Here is an 18926-nt window from a genome sequence, read left to right on the forward strand (position 1 = left end):
AAGTAGCGAGTATCTGATACTTACTGCTAGAGTCAACAGTCAAAAGAAAAACTGTCATAAGAATCATCTTAAGAGAAAAAATCATCTTCACTCTATTGATTAGAGTCAAGATAATGATCTTCACATTAAAAAAAAAATCTAGAAAGTATAAAAAGCTTATCTCAGAATGCTCAACCCTTTCAACTGATGAAGACCTTTCTGACCTCAGGTTTTGCAATTTACAAGGTCCAATTCTTTGGGAAGATTCGGAGCCACAAGAATACCACAGCTTTAATTGCCTGGTCATACACAGACATAGCAGGACGATCAACCATTTGGCTTTACACTTTGCTCTAACAACGACTCATTCTCTTGAAGACCATGCCAGAAACTGCTTTGCGAAGCTTGCTCCCTGGAGTATGGCCAAAGCCAGTGCAAATGTTCAACACAAGCAGAATCTGTCTGTGCAAGTTTGCAGTAGCTGCAGCATCTGCTTGTAATTCTTAAGAAGAATTACATAAAATTGGTCAGTTTATTTTCACCCACTATGTGTTAAGCTACTATAGCCATACTTTAAAAAAACCAAAAACCAAAAAACAAACACAAACCACAAAATAAAACAAAAAACAACCCACCCTGACAAACAACAAAAAAAAGACAAAGTTACTATTGGAAGATGACCTGATAAACTGCCAAGAAACTCACTAACAGCTCCATAATCTCCCTGGGTACATATGTATGTTAGTTCTTTGTTACTTCAACTTGCCTTTTCTGTGCTGAGAATTGAATTATGTAGAGAATTAAGTAATACTACCAAATTACTTACTTTCTTGAACATTAAGTGGAGGGTTAATGAGATTATCTAGTGTTCGGGGGCCATATTCAGACTGTGGTGATGAAAATCCAGGAATCAAGCAAGAAAACATCCATAATTGTTCTTTACTACAGTTATTTTGAAGTGCTTGCAGCCACAAAAGAAAGAGACGCACACCCTCTCGCCGTATCTTAAAGGAAAAAAACGGAACAAGTTAACTTGTCCCAGAACATACAAAAGCATTTCCATTGTCCTGGAAGGAGAAGGGGAGTGGTAGAAAAGATGAGTTAAGTATGACCACCAGCAATCAGCAGAGCCAAGCTAGTGCATCTGCTGCTCCTGCTGAAATCCAAGGACAACCTTGGCACGTTCACTGCTGTTTGCCTCACAGAACCTCTTTCACAGGGTTTCCTCTGAAAGAAGAGGAAGAAAACCAACACGTCTAGTCCCTTGCTTGACTACAGCACTGCAAGATGCCATGTGAGTTTTTCAGAAAATACAGTCAGTCATAAAATTTCTAAATGTGTTCGTGAATTACAACAACAGAATGAGCTTTTTGCAGCAGAAGGACCTGTTCTACCCTCTTCCATTTCTTCAAGAAAGGTGATGGAGTCCTAGAGCAGTCCCCTCCTGGCTCTCACACTGGAGAATTTCAGCACCAGCCAAGCCTGCAGGTGGTTTACAGAGGAGCGGCATGGTTGGTTGCTGCAGTACCAAAACTACATGTTACACTTGGGTAGCTTTTGTCCCACAGTCAACCGTTACTACACTACCCACCAACAGGTCTCTTTGGCGTAGATAATCTTCCACCTCCAAGACAGCCTGAGCCCTAAACACAGTTTCCTTGCCCCTAGCAATGAATGGGTAAGGCCTACTTCTGCTTTAATGCAAAATCCTTCAAACCATTTGCATACATTCTTGACTTGGCTATCTATATAAACTCATTACTACTGTGAGTAGTTCTACCGAGGTAAAGCTGATGATTTGAAGTCATTCTTTCATGATACACAAGTCATGATCTGGTTCTCATTCCTGTGTTTTTAGCATAAAAATTCGCCCTTATGTTCTTATTTGTATTTTTAAGTACTTTAGACAAAAGTAGTATGCAACTTTTTCCAATACCTTTAATGAATTTCCAGTGTGAAGAAGCTTCTTTAAAATCAACCCTAAAAAGAAGGAGGGAAAAAAGAATTGTATTTTTGTTTGTTTGTTTCTTCCTTCTTTATTAAGTAAGATGTCAGAGTTCTCGGTCAGACTTGATAGTCACTTTTAAACAAGTCCTTGGCAATCTCCAATTTAATCTTGGTGAACTTGATGTCCTCAGGCAACTCTCTCAATGCCAAGAGGAAAAAGCAAAAAGATCACCTTTCATAGCTTCCTCATAACCCATAACATCTTTCCCCAGGACTTTTTGGGATGTGTACATTAAAAGTAAATGATTCTCAGGTCATTAATGTACATAATATCAGCATTCCCTGTTTACAAATACAGACCTCACTGTAATTTTGAAATTTATTACTCAGAGAGAAAAAATTAGGAAAAAAATAATTACAAAGCAACTTTCCTCCTGCCGTTGTTCTTTCTCAACCACTCTTCTATTTCCAGATTCCCAGATTTAATTCTATCTAGAAGAGCACTCATTACATTGGTGGGTTTGGTTTGGGTTTTGGGTTTTGTTTTGGTTTTTTTGCTCTTCTAGCTTGCAAGAGTTTCAAGACCATAATCCCCGTTATGCCACTTCAAGGTTAAGGAAATAAGTAGCACAAACTACGAATAGCTACTAATAAAAGATTTTTAAAAAAGTAAGAAAGAAAGAAAATCAACTCACCAATACTATGAAATTGCCACCTCTGATGAATCCTTTCTGGAAGGAGTTGCAAAATTTTCTACAAAAAACAGAACCCAAGGACCTATGTTGCAGATAGCACTCTCAGAAGACCAAAGAGCGCTTTCACAAAGGCCATGGAATAGAAGCTGAAGGGTTAATTTAGAAAATTTCCACACTGCTTTCCTTGGAAGTATTACTGTCCTTTCAAGACAATCCCACTCCTAAAGCTAAGAAGCCCAAAGGCTCTGACAGACTGTCTGGCAAGTTCTGCATTGGAGACTTCAGATGTTACTGCAGTTTATCTGGCTCCACTGTCTCTCTGCTGGATATTGCTGCTTATAGCATAGGGAGTGGAATAGGGTGAGTATCTGTCTCAGTTGCTCTGATTCATAACAGGTTGTATTAGGTTATTCTACCTTCATAGTGGCTTAAGCTAGAATGCTCAGCTGCCAACTTGCCTCTGTGGCACAAGCAAACATTTGCTTCAGCCTTCTCAACAGAGGGGTAATGAGCTACAGCAAAACAATGAAGAAAAGACCTGAGGCAATAATGGTCTTAACACCTCTCTGGATAGATTGAAGGATGATCATCTTCAGATGGCAAGAAACAGAGCAGAGTTAGTGACACAGGCAGTTAAAAATCTGTTATATAGCACTTCAACGTTAATGCTGGAGGCATTAGCAACTTGTAAATAACCTGATTTCCCAAATGAATTCCTGGCCGTGGCCCTCCAGCAGCCTGTCAACTGTTTCCAAAGCACATGTCACCTAACATCCCTTTCCGTAGGAACTACTGAACAAATTAACTAGCTCTCTTCAGATTCACTCTCCTTGTTACAGCTAACCCTACAGTTTTAAGAACGTACCTTACTAAAAAAAAAATATCTTGGATTTGTATTCAACCATGTGGTAAGTATTCATCAGCTTTCAATTCTACATATTTTTTAAAAACCACAATCCTTGTTCTATAATTAGAAGCCCCCATCAAAAAGGAAAGACAAAACCTTGACATTCTAAGCTATTTCTCTGAGTCTCTGCTCAGAAATGTTCTGATTTCATTAAATCGGTTTCTAATTCATCTTAATTAAGTCAAGATATGCTTTTGGTAAGGATATTGTGAAATGCTATTTTCAAATAATAAATCTTTTCAAAAATAAAAGGGACCTATAAAAACTATTATGTGAAAAATCAGATATAACATGCAATCAAAAGGTCAAAAAGATCATGACTAATCAGAGATCACATTTATATGAATTTCAAAGTGTATAGTACATTGGGGGGGGAAACACCATCACCAAAATAATGAACTATCTGCAGACGCAGAAAACATCTTTTTCCAGTTAAGACATCTTCCTGCAAAACTGAAAGTCAAATTATTTTTCTTCTCACAGAAAGCGTATATATTCAAAGCTAAGCAAAAGGAATGTACTTAAATGTAAAGCATATTTCCAGGCAATTGTAGAACAGCTGTACTATTATTATTTAACAGGACTTAATTCAAAGCAAAAAACTCATACAGGAATATTCAAGTTATCTTACCTCAAAAATAAAAAGAATAGAATCTAATTCTTCTCTCTGAGACTTGTGACCTAGGTGCAATTAAAAATAAATAGAGGATACACTTTGATTATCAAAACAAAATGTAAAGAACACTGACAAAGATCCTTAGATGTGTAAAACAAAAACATGCAGTTCTACAACCATAATTTTGCATTCCTTCTACAAATATAAAAAAGTATATTTCATAGTAATGCTTATAACAGTTACAGTTTGTATAACTTTCTGTTATGGCATCAACAGCTGGTAGACATTAAGTTACACAATACCTTGTTAAACAAAACTTAGAATAATTCTGCAGAACACAAAAAGTAGAATCCTCACCTTGCAAAAAGGCAAAACCAGTCACTGGAGAACAAACTCTCCTTACTCACCTCCACTGCATGCACCTCTAATTGCCCTGCCTTTATTTGCACATATTTCTGCACAGCTAATGTTGCCATTCGTGACCACAGACACACAGCTTTCTTTACAGCACTCTATTTTATAATAAAAACACAAGCACCAAGACAAAAAGTGGTTTATTTGAAATACTTACCTTTTTGTTTAAGACCTACTTCAATAGTCACAAAGTTTTCAAAGAACACATAATATATATGTGAGAAATGTAGGTCAAAAAACTGTTTGAGATCAATTGATTCTGCATTCTCTGAAAAACAGAACAGAACATTGATTTTATTTCTTTGAAATATTCAGTCAACCACAGCATACCATTACCCACTAAGAAGAACTGAAGATATTTAAAAGAAAAATTATTATTGGTAAACAAGTTCTTGAAGTTTTCATTCTTTTAAACTGAAGCTAATGAAGTTCAGTACGGCATGCCGTAAAGTGCCTAGTGAATTTTAAAACAGGAAGCAGTGTCCTCTTGCACACTCATTGTTTGCATGACAGTAATGCCTGCAAACCCCAGTCATGAACCAGAATTCCATCAGGACTAGCACTGTACAGTTGTTTTAATTGTTAATTTAATAGAAACAAGGCTAATGACACTGCCCAAACTCTACAACAGAAAGACCATCACTGTCCCCAGCTGTAATTACTAGACACAGCTAAGCTTACTTAAGAAAGTGGGGGAAGGATGGTAAGTGAGGACCACCTCTGCTCTGTAGACAAATAGGTTGAGAGGAAGCAAACAGCAGCACTGGATTCCCACTGCTGCCTCCTTACTCCCTCCAAGCTCCACCACACACTTTCCAGTCTGGCCCAACTCCCCATACTCCTTTGATTGTGCGGTCTCAGATGGAAACATCATTGTGAGTGTAGAGGGATGTGCTTTCTTGTGTACCCCAGGAAGGTTTCCAGACTCTCTTCCCACAACCTCCTAGATGGTTTTGTGCAAATCCTCAGTTAAGGAAGTTCATGATAACTTATCTAGATTAATTTTAAATTGATCGTTTTAATCAATTCTTTCAAGCCTTAGTACACACTGAACCAAAAGACACTCCCTGTCCTGTTCTGTAACTACATAAGACTAGAGAAACTAGGTGGACAGAACAATAGTATGGAAGCACGGAGGAATAGGAAGACGGTATTTCAAAAGGCAAAACTCTCCCCTTTCAGAATACTGATGTGAAACAAAAAAAACACCCCAAAACATGAAGAAAGGTGAGGCAAACAAAACCTTTATACCCTTCACCAACTCTATACACTGAGGCATCATCTTTCACTGCAGACAGATCTTTTATAAGTCCCCTTCTAATTCTTTATTGGATCATAGTTTTTTAACCCTTTTTAGAATTACATCAATCTTTATCATCTTACATCACTGCTAGCATATAAAGCACAGAAACAATCAATTGAAAGTATGGCCAAAAGCATGGAACATTTTAAATTCTATTTCATTATGTAGCTCTAGAGGACTGTCAACTCAATTCTATCACAAATCTTGCTATAAAAGTTTCCAATACATGTTCAATTTTTGCAGTATCACAGCATTCTGCCAACATCTTGCATAATCACTGTAGTGGAGCCAGAGTGCTCTTGGAAAAGACAGTGCTATATTAACTGCTAAGATCAACTCTTAAAGCAAGGCAGCTTAGCTAGCAATAAACTTAGTGGTGCAGAGTGGCAAGTGTGTACCTGACCATCCACAGGATTACCAAACCTCTAGTTTTGCAGAAACTGATACACCACTTAGAGATCAGCAGCTGAACAGCTGAAGTTTAGAGTTTGAAATATTAAAGTAAGGACAGTAAAAAAACAATTCCACTTTAAACAAACTAGACCACGATTTTCAGGAGGTCAGGGCAAGTACACAAGAAACGGAGCTATGACTAGAGCATAGGCACAACCATTATATCCACTTCCACCCATGGGGCAGAACACTAAGCGAGTTCTAGACTACGTACAAGAAAACAGAGCAAGAGGCAAATCAAAAGGTTTTAAGACAGAAGGTTTAAAGGGAAAAAGAAAGCAATGATCGAGACTTTCAGGAGAAAGGAGGGTGGCAGAAGATAATCTTTAAGCCCATGCATTTAAATGTGGCATGGGAATTACACATAGAAAGCAGTGGAACCATTCACTTGATGCGAAGGAACGGAAAACACTAGTTCCAAATACTAAAGAGATCGGAAGCAGTTAAACAGGGTGTCTCCCAGTCAACACACAGGAATGCTGCACTTTTGCAGGCACATTAAATGTTTCATTTCCTGAAATAGGCCCTCATGCTTTCCCCAGGCATGGGTCAACTTTGAAGCAGCCAAATAAAAAAAAACAACACCAACCAACGAAAAAAAACCCTTATTCTTTAAAGACTCAATCTTAACACAACAGTTCGTAATACACTATTCCTAGATTCTTCAGGAGGCAAACTAAAGGCTTGCCCACACAACCAGCTGAACAGTGATTCTCATCTTACCACCTAATTACTGTGTGACACTTGCATACATAAAACTGGCACTGTGGTTCTGCCTTTCCAGAGGTTTTTTTTGGAGGGGTGGATTTCAGACGATGGTCTTTTTTTTTTTTTCCCCCAATTATTTTGTATTTATTTATTTATTTAAGAACAATGTGGTGCCGATCACCTCAGAAAAAACTTAGAGGAGCACTGGTAGATCTGTATTATTATCATTAAAACCCAATTAACACTAAAAGCATACCTTCAGAATACAGCTATACCTTGGAAGAGTAACATGAAAGTAGAAAATTCCTTGACTTTGCAACTTTTCTAGAAAATGCATTTTACCCTGACTTCTTCCTAAGATCACACTTGATAGCATAACCAAAAGCAAGTTTTTGGAATTCAAGCCAAACAATTAACAGCAACCGAATTCTTGCAATAAATTCTATCACTTCAGATGGCAGAAAATAAAAATACAACATTTTACTTAATGGGAACTTTGTCCTGGCATTACCTGAAAATAATACTTTTTTTAAAACCCCACAAACTATTTCTATTAATGCTGAAAAACAGCTTTCCTTCTAAGGGAGGGAAAACACACTTGTGCATCTGATAGGTTTGCCATCTAGAGCAAAAGAGAGCCTCTGCTAATCATCAAAGGATACCTATAGCGGTTCAGTAAGCTGCTGGTCCAGAAATTTGGAACCTTGCATTGGTCAAGAAGTTTGGAACTCATTATGCATACCCTGACCAAGAATTATGGCAAGAAGGAGGGGCGGGGGGGAAGCAGATACAGCATGGAGATAATAATGTAGACCTTAGAAGAGTGTGATCTGGAAATCATCTAGTCTGGCCACCTCCACACATCATCCCACTTCATAGCTACCTCTACAGCGCACACAATCCACATGACTAATACATGCATGGAGAGACTATTGCTGTCCTCGATTACTTTAACATTAAAACTTCCAGCTATATGCTGCTGTTATAGCTTTCTTCATTAATGAAGGATCTGATTTTTTTTTTCCTGAGGAAAATGTCTCTAAAACATTGAGTTGACCTTTATCCTTGTGATCGACGGAAGACACAGCTCTTCAATTCTCTCGTCTTAAACTATTTTCTCCAACACTTAGTCATTGTCTCTTCTTTACGCTCTCCCAAAGTATCATGAATGCTGCATACAGAGACAAAAATAATTTCCTCTACAAGGAGCATATGTATGTCCTTTTCGCACAGACTTGAACCGGGAACCTGCAGGAAGTTGCTTGTCTGCTTTGGCTCCTTAATCTTTTCTGCCTTTTTAAGAAGGAACACGTAGCCTTGTTTTTACATGAAGTGGGATTACACAGAAACAGACTTTCCTCCCTAATTTACAGTGTGTTTATTTATTTATTTATTTTTAAACAAAAGAACTTGGTAGTCTCCCACCACAGATTCACATAACTAACACAAACTAATGTATTCCTTGTGTTCTTGGTACTTATGCCCAGACCGGGAGTAGGAAAGGACTCAGAAATAGATCCGGCACTGTATAAAATACTTAGAAAAGTTTCTCAGAATGGGAGAGGGGAAAAATGGGACATTATTGTATTCCACCAATGTAAAAATTAAAGCTTCTACTTGACGAAACATAGTTCCAGTACACTAAAATCCAGATTTTCAGCACCATTTATGGAGGCTGTTTGTCAAGAAAATACAGTTCTCTTCATGTTCACAAGAGCAAGAAACATGGATCTTTGATTGCTGATGTTTCCTTAATAATGTTCTGTAACTTAAAAATTGGTACAAAACTGATCTCTGCATTAATTCTGTGTGTTCAGTGGTGCTTTTTGGGTTTTTTTTAAAGGAGAAAGTTACATTTAAGCACAGAGACCCTGTACAGCTTCTCTGTCCTTTTCTTCCTCCCATAAAACTTTTCTAAAAGTAGCTTTCGTTTTTTCTAGGTTCAGCATTAAGAAGGTAAGTTACCTTTTTTGGTTTAATTTTTAGACGTTTTATTCAGCTTACGGATTTCTGTTCTATTTTAATGCATGAAATAGAGAACCAGACTAAAAATGGAAGTCTAGTTACCTAAGCTATGACCCTCATTACAAGAGCCAGATCAACTGGAATTCGTATTTCCATTAAACCCATTGAAATCTGGAAGTTCTACATTCCCCACCTTATAGGCTGGAGCTGTAGCAAAAAAGGACTAAAGAAAAAAAAAAAAAAAAAAGACAATCAAAACAAAAGACTCTCCCCCTCTCCTACCAACTTCTGTGCCGACATGTAACTGTACTTTTAGGAATTTACTTTCCTACATTTTCAAGGGGCCAACTCTTTTAGAAACTTATTTTCATGTATTTTCAAATGGCCAACTCTTTTGAAGGTTAGTTGTTCAAAACTTTCTGAAAGGTTACATTCTTTTAAAGTATCTCAGTAAGATATTCAAAACTTAAGTGCCCACAGTGATCATTTTAGGAAGGGAAGATTCTAGGCCAAAAATTTCGTGCAGAAAATTTGTTCTGCCACAGAACTCTGCCTGAGAGTAAACCCATATGCTCCAATGCTTTTATTATGGTTCAATTATCAGCACATCCCCTTTTAACCAGGAATAATTTGCATCCACAAAAGTATTTCAATAAAAATGTAACCCTTTAATATTACACATTAGAATGACACTATCTGAATAGCATATTATACTTAGAATTACGACGCAAGAGTACCACCTCAGAGAGCTTACAAAAATGACTTTGTCAGATGTAAAACATGAACCAGAAGAAGCAACACAGATTTTTACCATATATTTAAACTTACAAGTGATCACCTGAGCCAGATTCTGCAAAGCTTACAAGTTTACACATACAGCACCCCAATCCTCTGTAGGAAGAGGATCTCACTAGGCTTTAACTTACACGCAATTCACCTTCCCCGTTTATTTTGTTTTCTACATACTACCCTATAAATTATTATCAATTAATCCACAACATCTGTTACATATTTATAAATGAGTTAAGTTAGCAAGGGAAATGCATCTATGCTATTTAGATGATTGCCTTCTGTATGAAATTAAAATATTATAAAGCAGGTAAACTTGTACTTTCTGCACAGGACAGAACTTTAAAGGTAAACAATCAAAATACTGAACTTAAAACTAAAACAAACCCCCCCCCCCACAGATCTTAGATATACAGTAACTTTTCTGAAGATGACATTAACATTCACCAGTTCACACAAAGCATCACAGAAATTTACCACAGAATTTAACAGAATACTCTACATCATTACAGATCAAGTTGTGGTTAGTTTTACACTTGATTTTAAGCATTTCAGAATTTAATAGTATGTTTATACATAAAATTGTTACACCACATAGTATAACAAAAACATTATCCTGTCTCATTCCCAGACTCACTGGCTTTTAAGTCACTTTCCCTCATCCTTACCCAAAAATAAAACAGCAGTGACAACAGCAGCAAACAATGACCTGGAAGATGGCCAGACTTCCAGTTCTATTTCTGTAAAGCAGAGGCCCACTATGGACTGAAGTGTTCAGTATCAATTCTCATACCAAACTGGTGTCATTAGAAAGCAAGAGATTTCTAAGCGTCCTCAATTTCAGTTAACATACAAGCAAAATGGCCAACATAAATTACTCATTCTTAATTCTCCAAGCTGAAAAATTTAACGGCTGCTTTACAGCAAAACCGTACAGAGGTTCAGTTACATACGGACGGTCTCTTGAATAGAAAAGCATGTCATTTAGAAAGGTTAAGTGAAAAATGTCTGGAACTAACTGCTGGCTCTGGCATAGTTAACAGACTGTCAAAGTGAAAGAGACCTGGTAACAAACCACAACGTTTCAAACAGTGAGCTGCAAATGCAAATCTATTAAACACGGCTTCACGTTAGCCATTACTGTTTCAGACCACTAACAACTATTTAACAAAAACAGTTTTTTTTTTTAAAAAAGGTAATTTTGTCAAAGAAAATATTCTTGAGGTTTCTGATACTGAAAAATGAATGCACTTCAAGAAATCTTTTAATGGACTTCTATTTTGCATCAGACAAGTCTGAACTCCTGATCACCACCATCTTTTAGATACAAACATACAAGGGGAAAAAAAAACCAAACACGAATGAATAAGCAGGTTAACAGCACCAATGAACATCTCTACATACAAACTGTTAAAAATTTCAACACCAGTGCTCTACAGGAATTAGCAGAAGCAGCTGACAGCTCTCCGAGCTAATTCTTCCAGGTTGCTTGCAGACTCCACCAGAGTTACGCTAGTAAACTTTTAAGAAATGCTTCCGTAACAACTCTTGCATGTTCCAGAACTGAAGCTTTTATTTAAGCAACTTCAAACACTTCCGTAGTAATGCACTTATTTTCATTCCGAACTGCCACAAGCTAAACACACACAGACCTTTCCTTCGCATCCGAGTGGTCAGAGCCGCCCCTTTGTCTAGCCCGGGGCTTTGATCCGACTCCAGCCCCTACCCCTGCAAGCCAGCAGCACTGGCCACTACTGCTCTCTGCGAGTTGCGTGTAACGTTAGCCAAAATCCTAAAGCAAAGCAATTCTTTCCCCTTTTCTCTTGGCCAAAACAGAATGGGTTCAGGGTTAAGTCAAGACTGACAGAACATCAAGTCTAATTTCTTAAACTGCACTCAACCCACAGCCAAATCCATGAATTACAGCAATGACATGTCTTCTGCAGTTAGAATTACAAGGAAAAAAAAACCAAAAAATCTACATCTCTTGCCAAAAATAATACAGTTTTGCACATCCACAGAAACTTCTGGAACAGTTATCTCCAAAGAAAATTCCAGGCAGCTAGTTTTGCTGTAGCTTCTCACTTGCCTCTCACTTTAACGGCCATAAAACATTTTTCATTCAGTATAGTAGATAAGTGATATTATAATGAGTGATGTTCACGATGTGAAACACCAATGAATGCCATCCAGCTGAAGCATTAGGGCTGACTGCCAGTCAAATAGATTGCTTAAATTAAAATCCCTTTAGACAAATGCAACCTCTGTTTAAATACATTGTTTAATATTAAACAATGTATCAGAATGGATGTCCAATGCAGCCTGTTTCAGTCTGTCCAGCAGAGCTTGACTTTTCCCTTTCAGAGATCACTTACATGAGATGTTGAGCACTAACCAACCACAAACAACAACAAAACAAAATAATAAAACAACGACCCCACACTTCAAATACTCTGTTGTCTTGGCATTACATTTTACAAGCATTCTCTCTGTGGTTCCAGAGATACAAGCAGCGTTATTTTCAAGATACGAGATGCAAATAAAATAATTTATGAGAAACAATACATTCCTTTTTCCTTCACTCTGGATTAAAAGAATACAGGCCTGTAACTCCTCCTCTACAAAAAAATGAAGAAGGGAAAAAAAAGAAAAAAATTCTCTTAAGGATTCAGCCCTACAAGTAAATCTTAGAATCACAGAATGCTTTGGGTTGGAAGGGACCTTTAGAGGTCATCTAGCCCAACCCCCCTGCCGTGGGGTTATACTTAAACCAAGTATATTCATTTGACTTGCTTGCACGTAGTAAGATTATGCAGAAATCATGAAATATGTAGGGAGGGTTAGCTTTTTTTTTAAAAAATACATACATTTACAAATTCTGACTGAAACTACAAATTCAACAGGTAGCAACAACATATTTGATATCAAAACTAGAACAAAACAAAAAGTCAATATTGTTAAGGCATGATGCTATGAAAGGGTCACATATCTAGCTGCCTTAATTATTTACAGAGTTCTCAAAGCACTATTTTAACAAAAGGACAAATCAAGCATGATGTGATGCTTGAAGGATTACTGGAACAAACTTTTACGAACTACCATTTTAAAACCATAGAATTTTAGTTTGATGTTGAAGTCTGATTAAACAGTGCAACACTGATTATAAATAACAATGCAATATTATTTCCATGTTATTTCCTCTTCATGAAAGATTGCAATTAGCTGCTAACTCACTGGGGACAGCTAAAAATATGTATTTTTCTGGAAAACCACAGGCTTCGTTCTGCAGGCAATACCTAATTCCGTAAGGTACGCTATGTGCTTCCACTTCCATCTGCTGGAAAAGTCTCAGTGATCACACCAGCACAAACTGCAGCTGACAGCCTTCCTTATAGCAGGGCCTCGCTTCTGACAAGGCTGAGCCACTGCCATACAGCCTGCAAGGGAATCCCATTAGATGTTCCTGTTCATGGTTGACACACTCCAACCACCCCAGCAGCTCACAGTAAACAAAACTGTTGCAGCCTTTCCAGCATATAGAAACAAGCCAGAAGAACAGCTTGCTAAAAAGTCACATACTGACCAAGATAGCATTAGGGAACTGTATGAGACTGAAAGGTACTTCCCAGAACTAAGAAGGAGAAAAAAAAGGGAGGGGCAGGTGAACACTTCCCATAGGAAGAAACTAATACACCTCAAAAGAATCAAATCTCTTAAAGCAGATCGTTCCAGCTGTTCCAAGAAAAATACTGCAGCGGGAAAACAATGAAAAACAGATTACCTTCACTCACAGACTGGTACATCCCAGGATACAAGACTTCAATCTCTTTCCAATTTTTCTTAGCATTTCTTCACAATAATACTACTTACTACTTGGAGGTCTCCTAAAGGCTTTAACCTCTATTAAAAAAAACCTTATGCCTGTGACATGCAGAAATTGGTCATGTATTACATTTACTTTTATAAATAATTTAATCAATTCTGAATTAGTCACCTGATTTTCACTGCATTTTTCTTGGTTCCTGAATTATGAAAAAGGGTGAATAGAGCCATACTGAAGCAGAGTAGAGAACCAGCCAGAGACAGGACACTGGAGTGAACTGGCGAAGAGCAGTTATCTACAAAACAGTTTCAGCAAAAAAAATACAAATGCATTTCACCTAGTATGCCTATAACTGATAGTTAGTCTAGCACTCAGGAGCTTCCCAAGCCAAAAATCTTTTACTGCAACTTCAAAATTGGTAGGCCTTAGTGGACTTTAATTCCTAGTCTTTTTCTTATATGTTTACGTATTTTTCACTATCTGCCCCTACAGAAAGGGATTCCAAAGCTTTCAATGTCTTTTCATATTAAAGTTTTACTCTCCTCTGAGTCATTCCCATCTCTAAATCCTCTATACATTGACTATGACTATAGCAATAAGACTACTAAAGCTGCAATGATACTTGGTGTAATGGTACACCACTGTTTTACGAAGACACAAAATTTTCTACATTCCTTATGTAGTCAGACTAATTTGCGTTTTTTACTAAATTTAAACTGAGTTGTCACCAATGACAAGATACTTTTTCCTGAAATTATACAATCCACTGCATTCTAAGATATCTTGTAAAAGGCATTTAAATAATTCTATCTAATGTACATTACTTTTAATTTGTTAAAAATAAATGTCACTTGCCTTTGTGTTATCCATTCGCTTAACTTCATATTAGGTTCTCTGAAGTTGTTCAGTCTCTTTTGGTCTTTACTAACAACTGCACTATACTGTCTTAAATATTTTTAGATGATGCCTGACTTGCACTATTGCCTTGCAGGATCCAACCGTCAATCTTTTACCATAATGAAATTTTTTACATTTCTCCTCTTTGGCTAATAGACAACCAGTAGCCTATAATTCACAAGCACTCTGCCTCTTTTCATGACTGTCCATTATTTTAGCTTACTGGAGAACTGCTGCTTTGGATGCCTTGATAAAATAGAGGGAAAACAAACTAGTACTCCCTTTCCTTCCCTCAAGTCTTAACCATGAATCCAAGGCCACACTTCAGTTTATTGCTGCTGAATCAAAGACTAAAAAGTACTGCAAAGAAAATTAACTCTGGTCCAATACACCTATTGCAGGCCTAGCAAAAGGATTTTAAGTTTAAGAACAAGAGAAAATTCCCTCCTTCTGGATGTGAAACAGCAGAGGATTCTCTTCTGCATGGTCCTTTAGTCTACAACATGCAGGGGCTAAGAGCAATAAACAAGACAAATCATTTTTCATTCATAAAGATCCTGAACAGAGCTGAACTGAGATTTCCTCCCTTCTCCCCTCAGACAGCCTGTTGGCAATAGCTAGCTTGGCTCCCCTGAGCACATGGCAACATGCCAATTATTATGCCGGGGGAGTTGTCACTGAAGAAAAAAAGACAGACAGGAAAATGCAGCGCTATGTTGCTCAAGCTGCAGGATGGTGCCTGCATGCGAAGCCACCTCAGGCAGCAGTCTGTCTTACATGAGCACATTATTTTTTTTTTAATCTGGTCCTGCAGACTAGTCAAAGAAACAATTGGAGAAGAAAGGGCATAGAGTTTATGCTTTGAAAGCCAGTTTAGGGAGCACAGAAATTTAAGGAATAAGGCAAGAAGGTGATTACAGCAGAAGACAGACTTCAAATAATCTGCTATATACTTCTCTTGCGCTACAGCAAGAGTACATAGAGAAACATCCTACTCCCCCTGCCCCCAAAAAAGACCCTGTTTTTGTACCTCGTACATCTAAGAATCATAGAATCATAGAATCATCTAGGTTGGAAAAGACTATCTGCATAAAAAGAATATCTGCATAATGACAAAATCTTGTAGATGCATCCAAGACAGACAGCTGAAGAGCAGAGTACTCTTACACCTTTCCTTACTTACACAGTCACACACTGTATTCTCCCACCTTTCCTTACTTACACAGTCACACACTGTATTCTCCCAAACGCAAAGAAAGGATATGTGGGAGCTGTGCTTACACGGCTGAGATATGCGCATGTGCCGGGGGTGGGGGGGGGGGTGGGGGGGTGGGTGTGTGTGGAAGAGGGATGGCCGTCACATGAAAACTTGCCCCAGCAGATTTAGTCTGTCCTACAGTCAGTAAGCAGAAACCTTAGATAAGAACATCTGCTTGACACAGAGCTCATGGCTTGCATCTTACAGAATGCATCCAAGTATTAACAAATCTGAAGGAAAATCTTGTAAATAAAAAGACAAACAACAGAAATATCAAATCTAGAACAGATCAGATCAAAATCACACAGACTGTTTTCCAGACTAAAGCAAAATTAGAAATATTCAACATACTTTAGCCAGGAAACCTAAATTCAGAGAGGTACTTAGTTTCTTCATAACGCTCCTTCCTCTTAAGTTTCAACTGATTAAGTAGCTAAAAATAAATATAAATCAACATAAAGCAAGCCAGAACTGGCTCAATACAGCTAGTTAAGAAGAGTGGTAGCATTCTGAGTGAGGCAAAAGGATACATCTGACTACTGAAGTGTCTTGGATAGCTAGCTACCCAACTATTCTCCATTTCAAAAGTCTAAATAATTATTACGTTGCAGAAAATAAGTCATGCGGCAGCAGATGCTGCCATACGGGCACACCTGTTCCTTCAAAGACCAGTACAAAAGCAAAAAAAGGGAGCAATAACCGTTTTCCTTTGAAAGGAAAGAATCCAGCTTTGGAGAACAAGGACAAGGTACTTAAATACCCCCCAGACTGTGGGCAGAACCCAAAATAATCCATTCAGTACTCTGTGCTAAATACGGAGCGCAGTTGCCCTTGACCCAGCCCTGCTCACATGCTGATAAACTGTCAGAAGCAACACATGCATTTCCAGAACTGAAGGGCCTAAAAGCCGCTCTGGAGAAAACTTTTTTCAAGGACAGCTTAATGAGAATGACTTAGATTTTTGCAAACACATGTAACTAACAGATATTTTGGAATGGTTAACTCTGGGTTTTTTCCACTGTTTTTTTCATTAGGCAATTATTCCATATAATCACAGCTTCTAATTCACTGGTCAGGTTAAACAGCTGTTCACATGGAACTGCGGCAGTACTTAAGTGCTTATGTTCCCTCCTTGACCAATTGGCAAACCAAAAGTGTTTTCAGACTAGCTGTAGGAATGCTCATCTACATCTGCTCTGGTGAGCACTTATTGTTGTAGCTCTTACCTTGAAAACATACACGAACATAAGTTGTTACTGTAAGCATTTAGGGGAAATGGATTAGGGAGTCACAGGCACCATTAGCGCGCACCAGCCACTTCTGCTCAAGCGCACCGACTTAGCAGCGTTTATGTGGCTCTCGAGAGCAATTCACAGGGGAAGCACACCAGCTTTCCGCCTCCATCCACAGCTGCCAAATGAATTCCACCTTCCAACGCGCTGGAAACGTACGCGCCTCGGTACAGCAGCGGGGAGCGCAGCATCCCCCGCTGCGCCCGCCGGCTCCAGCGGCCCCGGGCACACAGCCGAAGCCTCGCTGCCGCCGGCCCCGCGGTGCGGGCCGCGGGGCCCCCCCTCCGGCCGCCCTGCCGCGGCGAGGCTGGGCTGGCCGGGGTCTCTCGCCGGGCTGAGCCCCGAGCCCACCTCCCGCCCCGGGGCCCAGCCGGTCCCTCCAAGTCCCCGATCCTTCCTGCGCCGGGACTCGGGGCCGGCGGCCCCACGGACCCTGGGCCGTGGCCCCGCGCTGATCCACCCCCTCCCTCCCTCCCTCCCGGCCGCCTCACCGATGAGGACGCGCAGGTGCTTGAGGCGGGTGAGCGGGTCCTTGCGGGTGTCCAGCACCTTCTGCGTGGATTTCCGCACGTCCCCGTGCGGCTTCTTGGAGAACATCCCGCCGGGCCCGGCCCCGGCGCCGCGCTCCAGAGGCGGACAGCGGCCTCCGGATCCGCCCGCACCGGGGCCCCTACATAGCCAGCCGCGGCGGCAGCGCCGCCTCCTCCTCCTGCCTCTGCCTCCGACTCCGACGCGGCGCGGGTGGAGGGGCGCGGCGCGGAGCCAACTCCCCGCGGGCCCGGGGGGGGCCGGGCCGGGCCGGGCCGGGCCTAGACTCCCCCTTCCTCCTTCCCTCCTTCTCCTCCCGCTGCTTCACGACAGCCGTCAGGTGCGACCCCAGGCGTCCCTATGGCAACCGCGCCGTGACGTCACGGCCGGCGCTCCCCAGCGCACCTCTGAGGCGCGGCGGGCGGGCGGGCGCACGGATGGATGGATGGACGGACGGACGGACGGACGGACGGACAGACGGACGGGGCTCCTCCTTCCCGCTCTCAAGCCTGGGAGGGGCAGCGCGCCGGTGGGGAGGGGCGTCTGCCCGCGGCTTTCCCGGGTCCCCTTGCCAGAGGATGGAGCGCAGGCACCGGGGCCGGGTTAGGGGCGCGCTGCAGGATCCCCTGCGCAGCTCGGCAACAGCAGCTGATGCAGGAAACTGTGCTTCAGCTGTTTACAAGTAAAATATAAAGTTATCCCATTATCCAGCTACTTCTGGCTCTACAGAGTCACGTAAGTGTGGTGAGGTAAGGGGGGAATCCCGTGGGGAATAAGGAAATAAAATCCAGGCGGGGACCATATTCGCCCAGGCAGTGACTGCAAACCTTTACTCAAGCCTCAGTTGTGCAACGGGCAACGATGACTCGTGCAGTTCCTCTTTCCACACCGTTCCTCAAAGTGCTGCAACTCCTTACCCCAGAGTCACTTCTTCACGGTTTCGCTACCTACGCTTTCGGCTCCATCAGTGGCATCGAGACTGAACCGTCAGATGTGGCTGGGTCCAGTGCGACGGTCTGGAGCATCCTTATTTCTTCTGCGCTCCATGGGATGGTCGTGCGCACGGTGCTCCTACAGCAAAGCCAGAAACAGGCTTAAGAGACTGCACTTCTCCCAGTCCCACACACAACCTCAGCAGAGGGGCCGGCAACGACAGCCAGGGATGCGTACGAGGTGCGGGGTTAACTCTGCTGCTGAGGGCTGAATTAGTAATTTTGAAAAAGCCCAAAGTTTCCCCTAAAAGCCTGACACTGGTTTACAATCATGAAAGTTATGAAATCGAGAATTCTTGGACTTTTCAATAGACATCTGCTGTTGTATCATTTAAGACTCATGATAGCCAGTGTCTCTTT

General features: G+C 40.5%; 1 protein-coding gene across 6 annotated transcripts in view; it reads right to left on the minus strand.

Annotated features, from left to right (window-relative positions):
- The window catches only part of RALGAPA1 (Ral GTPase activating protein catalytic subunit alpha 1), a 133280-nt gene extending 115637 nt beyond the window's left edge, over positions 1 to 17643 (minus strand). For all 6 annotated transcript variants that reach the window (XM_075712980.1, XM_075712982.1, XM_075712983.1 and 3 more), the window contains exons 1-6: positions 17538 to 17643; positions 4716 to 4826; positions 4160 to 4209; positions 2622 to 2679; positions 1916 to 1959; positions 806 to 983 (exon numbers count right to left, since the gene is read on the minus strand). In XM_075712980.1, coding sequence (XP_075569095.1) covers positions 806 to 983; positions 1916 to 1959; positions 2622 to 2679; positions 4160 to 4209; positions 4716 to 4826; positions 17538 to 17643 — 547 coding nt within the window. The remainder of the gene's footprint in view (positions 1 to 805; positions 984 to 1915; positions 1960 to 2621; positions 2680 to 4159; positions 4210 to 4715; positions 4827 to 17537) is intronic.
- Between the last annotated feature and the right edge of the window lie 1283 nt (positions 17644 to 18926).

This window comes from Pelecanus crispus, chromosome 6 (assembly GCF_030463565.1).
Source record: "Pelecanus crispus isolate bPelCri1 chromosome 6, bPelCri1.pri, whole genome shotgun sequence".
Taxonomy (NCBI): domain Eukaryota; kingdom Metazoa; phylum Chordata; class Aves; order Pelecaniformes; family Pelecanidae; genus Pelecanus; species Pelecanus crispus.